This window comes from Crassostrea angulata, unplaced genomic scaffold, assembly GCF_025612915.1.
Source record: "Crassostrea angulata isolate pt1a10 unplaced genomic scaffold, ASM2561291v2 HiC_scaffold_249, whole genome shotgun sequence".
Taxonomy (NCBI): Eukaryota; Metazoa; Mollusca; class Bivalvia; order Ostreida; family Ostreidae; genus Magallana; species Magallana angulata.
The window spans coordinates 8,064-15,000 of record NW_026441802.1 but is presented as its reverse complement, the minus strand read 5'-3'; the positions used below and the strand labels follow the sequence as shown (position 1 = coordinate 15,000).

At 37.2% G+C, this 6,937-nt stretch overlaps 1 protein-coding gene across 1 annotated transcript; it reads left to right on the top strand.

The window, feature by feature from the left end:
• The first annotated feature begins 4,351 nt into the window (after positions 1 to 4,351).
• LOC128169892 (uncharacterized) lies at positions 4,352 to 6,709 on the top strand. The gene is made up of 5 exons (XM_052835927.1): positions 4,352 to 4,622; positions 4,857 to 5,078; positions 5,238 to 5,400; positions 5,620 to 6,069; positions 6,478 to 6,709. Exons 1-5 carry the CDS (start codon positions 4,352 to 4,354, stop codon positions 6,707 to 6,709), a joined length of 1,338 nt encoding a protein of 445 aa, XP_052691887.1.
• The last annotated feature ends 228 nt before the right edge of the window (positions 6,710 to 6,937 follow it).

Sequence of the window (6,937 nt, the reverse complement as noted above, 5' to 3'; positions counted from 1 at the left end):
AGGCACTCGTATCATAAGGTTAAAAAAATGGTATAAGTCTTCATGATTGATAATATCTAAAATGCCATCAGTTTTGATTTAGTTTTAGTAATGGAGAGAATTGTAAATATTTTATACTTTCTTCTATATGTTCATTTTGTCCTTATCCTAGAGTAGAATATCCCATAGGACAAGAGACATTAAAGGATCTGTTTTTTTTTTTACATTATTGACCTAATGAGTCTCGGGGGAAATGTTTCAAATGTACAGTTTCTTTTTTTTTCCACTGAAAGGTCAACTTGTGAGTAAACTATGTGCAAAATATAAAGTAAATTGACCGGATAGTTTATCTGTTTGCTGCGCTTAAACTTTTTTCGTTTGTCCGAATCATCCTCGACATTTATATACTATTTTAAAGGGAAGGAGGGGGATTCATTTTCATTTTCATATGTTAAAAGATACAAACATACGATATTCTTTCAATTTTCGGCGATGGAAGAGTTACGTATAAGTTAACTTCTTGTATAATTAAAACGAAATTGACCGGATAGTTTAAAGCGAGCGCAGCTCGTCGGCGCGCAGCGCCGGCGAGCGATGCGAGATCTAAGAACCAGTGTGCGCGGGAAAAAGAACGAGCTAAACCTACAGTTCATCAAACAAGTTTTTTTGTCTACGTCCCATAATGCTCTCTAATGTTTTCACCCCGGCGCTATGCAAAAAATGGCCGACTTCTAACTCGTAAAATACATTGTCTTCAGGTTTGCAGACACGTTTTGAGTACGCATATGCTTTGGCGAGACTCAAGAGATTTGTTACATGTTTCTATACCTTCGTATATTGAGTCGAGATACGTAAACAAAGACGAACAAATCATGATTGACGTCATAGTGCACTCGCGCTATATTTCCCGCGATAAATTTAGAGGTGGATCAAACATCTGTAATGCGTGTACTAAACACTGTGCCGGATAATTATGCCAGTGCAAAGGTGGAATTTTTGCACCCGCTTAAGCTGAAGTTTCGGAAAAATCCATATATACGAAATGATAGACCATAGTCTAGAGAGTATATAACCACTTTTGTTTTTAGTGTGTTTTACCTGACAGGTGAGATATTTATCTTTAAAAATTAATATCCCATAGGAAAATAATGATTCCCATAGGTGAAATGATTCTCTTACAGGAAACATTGACAATCCTATAGGATTTTCTACAAATCCTATAGGAATGATATTTCCTATAGGAGAATAGTATTTCCTGCAGGAATTTGATTCAGACAGGTAGTTTTCTGTAAACAGATAGCCATGCTATGACCTTGAATTGCTTGTATTACATAATGGTCACTATGATATTTATGTGTACCTAGGTGCTGCGCACTGAATGGTGTTAATGATAATTAACAGAATAAACTCTGTGACTCTTGTAGCAATGCGTAGTATTCCTAAATGATGTTATGAAACCAAGTGCATAATACGTGCATAATAATATCCAAATTGAGAGTTTAACAACAAGTTACATATTTGGCGATTCTGTGTCTGCAACGATAGCTCTAGTACTCTATATTGACTCATGTATTGTGTATTTTATATATTAACCTTTGTAACCTTTTATGTCATGTATGAATGAACGTATTATGAGTAAGTGATGCCTCATACTAGGTGGGGGACTCCGAGACCCAGGACTCGGAGACTCAAATCCTGCATCCAGACTCTTTGATTGGCAGTTTTGACGGTTTTGTTACTTTATTTAGAAATGAAATATTAATCCTAATTTTGAACACTAAATGTTCACTCATGATCGTCGTAAATTAGCCGAACTAGTCAGAACTGTCCATCATAAGTAAAATGTTATATATACCCATGTAAAATGATGTTGAATAGATTTAGAGAGATTCCGCTTATAGAGATTCTGAGACTATTGATTTGGGCTGCTTTTAATTGTTGTAACTATACGATCACGCTTAATAAAACCGCTTGAGAAAGAGATACTGTACTTGTCATCAATAAGTTTAAGCTGACCCTCAATTGGATCCGTAAGACAGAAGGATTACATGAACTTTCTTGGTGCCGCGACCAGGATTGAGCGAAGTTCAATACAGAATAAGGTAAGAACCATTTCTATATGTCTCCTTTAGCTATCTCGAAGTAAACAACTGTGTCTAAGCAACCAATATGACGACAGGTGATGGGTTTGATAAAACAAGAATTTAAAAATCAAATGGAGCAATTAGAAAAAAAATTCGCGGGGTTGGGTCAGAACAAGGAAAATAAAGGGCAAGAAACAGGTCAGAAATCCTCAGAAAAAGAGCAGATTAAACAAAATACTTTTGAAACATATCATGATGCTAAGCCGTATGATACTCGTGAACCTCGACACCGAGTCCCAGATCAGGATGATGATAATGATTTTTTCATTAGTTAAGTTAAAGCTTTAACAGCCGCACTCTCAGTGCCCCTATCTTCTGTGATAACTCCTTTTGAGGGAGATGCTCAAAAATTTAAACAGTGGATACAGGAAGTTGAAAAGTACAGTGTTATGTCTGGGAAACAAGGTCATGAGATACTCATGCTTGCATACATAACGAGAAAGGATTCATTTGGGGATTATATTAAAAGGTATTTAGATGAAACAGATGCGTCTGAAGAAATCCCATCTTGGAACGATCTTAAGGAATCCCTTAAAAATAGATTTGCAGAAATAACAGACCCCAACACGCGTTAGCAGTAATGCGTAGGACTCGACAAAATTCAAATGAAAGTGTTCAGTTATTCGCGGAGAGACTATTGCAAATCGCAGAAGACGCCTACAGTAATGACAGACTAAAAGATCCTTTGATACAACAGCAGTTAGTAGATATCTTTTGTGACAGGTTGACATTCGACTACCTCAGAATGAAAATTTTGCAAAAAAAACCTAAAGATTTAGAATCCGCAATTCAAATAGCAATGCGACAACCAAATCTGAGACAGAGGCTAGCAATAAGAGGGCCAAATATGACAGAAATTGTACAGAGTAATGAAAACAAACGAACTCTTTCAAATTTTGATACTACTCTTCCCTTTTTAAAGGATAGAGCAGATAATCTTACCTCAATGAAAACAAGGCAGGTAGAACCAATGGAAATTGACCATGCGCGAAATAGAAGGTGTTTTAAATGCAAACAGACGGGTCTTGGGCTCAATTTTGTCTTCAAAATAAACCCCAAGTCAGGTCCCGTCCTCAATTAATAAACGACCCAGTCAAAACAAACCCGTCCATAATGTAGAGCAGAAACCCCGTTCACCTGTGGAATGTTGGAATTGTGGTAAGTAGGTCATGTGCGTGCAGATTGTTGGGGCTCGCATATGTATCAAAGAGCGCAGCAAAATCGGGGCAGACTATCAATCGTCAAGGCAGAACATATGAATCTAGCGACCAAGTAAATAGGGGATCGTCTCAAAATTTCAAATCTCGCTCTTATTTTGACAAACAAAAACAGGAAAACTAAGACGTTCTTCCTTCGTTGAAGCCCGAAGAAAGAACTTTAAACAAAGACCTACATATGAAATTAATTTTACTAACAACCCCAGTAGCTGTTTATTAAAAGTTGGAAAAAATAAATTTAGAGCTTTGGTAGATACAGGTGCAGCCGTATCTCTAATTAGTAAGAAAATGTATGATAATCTATTTCCCTGCCCCAAGTTGTTTAATAATGACATCCCCTCTTTACAAGCAGCAAATGACAATTGTTTAATAGTGATAGGGCATGTAAATATTTCCTTTAAGATTTCAGGATTAACTTTAGACCACAAACTTTATGTGACAAAGGGACTCAACCGAAACATGATTCTCGGTCGTGATTGGCTCAAGAAGAACAATATTCGTTTATACTTTGATCTTGGACTCATGCGTATTGATGGCTAAGTATACGCGGAACTTAAAGAAGATTTACACATCTCAACTATTGTAAGAACACCTAAGAAACTTATTTTGAGACCAAACACGGTGACTGTATTCTATGGAAAAATAAATAACAATTTTCCTCCGGAAAAAAGTGACTTGGTTGAAGTGAACAGCATAGACAATAACTGCATTATGGAAGACCCAGGATTATATTTAAAAGACGCTTTTTGTATAGTTCGAAAAGGTAAGACAGTTCCAATTATCTTCGTTAACCAAACGAACAAAAATTATAAAATTCCAAGGGGCTACATAATAGGACGAATTACCGCACTAAATCAGAAGGAAATCTCAGAAATACAGACTATTCAAGACACAAAAAAAGAAATTGATGTACCTTAAAGATTTGAACACTCAATCACAAGACTTGTGAGTAAAAACAATGATTTATTTGCAAAGAAAGACAGTGATCTTGGAGTGACTGATACTGTTAAAATGAAGATAGAAACTGGAGATCACCACCCAATAAAGAACAGACCCTACCGTGTACCCCCAAATAAAAGACAGAAAATTGACAAGGCTATACTGGAAATGATGGACGCAAAGATTATTGAGAGATCACAATCGCCTTGGTCATTTCCCTTAGTAGTGGTGAAGAAAAAGGACGGATCAGACCGGATGTGCGTTGACTTTAGAAGCTTGAATAAGATAGTAAAACCAGTATCATTCCCGCTACCGTTGATTGATGACATCCTATGTTTACTAGGTAAGTAAGGCAAAATATTTCACTGCACTAGACTTAAAGACTGGATATTTGCAAGTGAAATTAGAAGATTCAAGCAAAGAAAAAACGGCCTTCTCAAAGGACTACTCCAATTCAACCGGATGCCATTTGGGTTGAGTAATGCACCGGCAGTCTTTCAAGAGCTGATGAACATAGTTCTTCAAGGACAAGAGGAGTTTGCCATCGCATACCTGGATGATATTCTTATATTTTCAGAGACACCGGCAGATCATCTTCGTCATATTCAAGACGTTTTCAATCGCCCAAGAAAGCATGGACTAAAAATGAAGCTAAAAAAATGTAGTTTCTTCAAGGAACAGACGGAGTATCTTGGTTTCATCATTGATGAACATGAAGTTACACCTGATCCAAAGAAAGTCGAAGCTATAAAAAAGTTACCAGCGCCCACTGCAGTCCGAGAAGTTCGTGGCTTTATAGGTATGTGTAGTTATTACAGGAGATTTATACCGAACTTCTCTAAGATTGCAGAACCATTGATTGACTTAACCAGAAAATATGCAAGGTTTAAATGGACACCATGTTGCCAAAAAGCGTTTGACTTCATTAAAGAAAGTTTAACTGTAGTGCCTTTACTAGCATATCCAGATACTAATAAGCCGTACATCCTGTACACCGATGCCAGCGACAATTGTATTGGGGCGTGCCTTACTGAAAAGACAGAGGAGGGAGAAGATAAGCCAGTATATTACTTATCCCACAAGCTGAGTAAAACTCAAGAAAAGTGGTCAACCATAGAAAAGTAGGCATTTGCAATCCATTACGCCCTTCAGAAGTTAGACCATTATTTACACGGTGCTCAGTTTACTATAAGAACAGACCATAAGCCGCTCAAGTATATCTTAGAATCTCCAATGCAAAATAAGAAAATTCAACTATGTGCGTTAAGTATTGCAGGATATAACTGTAAGGTAGAGTACATAGAAGGAAGATTTAACTGCTGTGCAGATCTCTTATCCAGATTACCGACAGTCAACCTGAAGTGTGAAGAGGAAGAACAATCAGAGCATTATGAACCAGATGTTAAGGACAATTTCTTTGAAGTTAACGTACTTAACTCCAATGCCTTTTCGCGTAAGAGATTGGCCAGATGTGAAGTTAAGCAACACGACGAATTGGTCAAACCCTTTATTGATCTACCAGCAGAGATCAACATCAAAGAAAGTCAACAACACGATGAGCAGATCAAGAAACTGAAGAATCGGTTAAATAAAGGAACAGCAACGGCAACCGAAGAAAAGAAGTTTCTAGAAATTGATGGTTTAATGTACTATCTTTCAGATGGAGACTCAGAAGGCCCAAGACTTCGCCTGTATGTACCACGTGAGTTAGAACTTTTAGTAGTGCAGCAGTATCATGACGGACTTGGACATATGGGAGTGGACAAAACATATGACGTACTCAGACAAAAGTACTACATTCCAAATTTGTACAAAAGGTTATACTCTTATATAGAAGGATGTGTAGTATGCCAAACGAGGAGCAATAAGAAAATTCAACCTCCACTTCAAGAGACAGATATACCACCTTTTCCAATGGCTAAAATAGGACTTGATCTATCAGGACCATATCCAACATCCTTGTCGGGAAACAAGTACATAGTTTCTTTTATTGACATCTACTCTGGTTGGCCAGAAGCTTTTCCCGTTCCTGATAAGTCAGCTGACAAAATAGTACATCTTATCTTAGAAGAAATATATCCAAGATATGGCTGTCCTCTTCAAATCATCACAGACAACGGAACAGAAAATGTGAACAAGAAAGTGGAAGAATCCTTAAAAGAATTGAATATCAACCATATCAAAACATCTTATTACAGCCCTCAAGGTAATGGTAAAGTAGAACGATTTCATAGAACTCTACATGACGTGATGGCTAAGAAAACAACAGACAACGCTCAAACATGGAATATTCATCTTGATCAGACGTTGGCAGCCATTCGTTTTCATCCTAACGATTCGTCAAAGTTTTCCCCATATTACCTTATGTACAACAGAGATGTCGTATTACCTCTTGATACGTTAATGAAACCTCGAAGGAAAAATGCGTGAGAAGATCAACACAAGATCGCCCTACAAGAACAACAAAACACTTTCCTGCTAGTACATCGTAATATGAAGGAAGCCAAGAAGAAACAGAAAGCTCAAGCCGATAAGAAAAGCAAAGACGAAAATTTTCAGGTAGGTGACCCTGTCTACCTTAAGAACAACAGGAGACAAAGTAAGTGAGATAAAAAGTGGCTACCATATTGAATCATTGAGCAGAAAGGACCAGTTAGT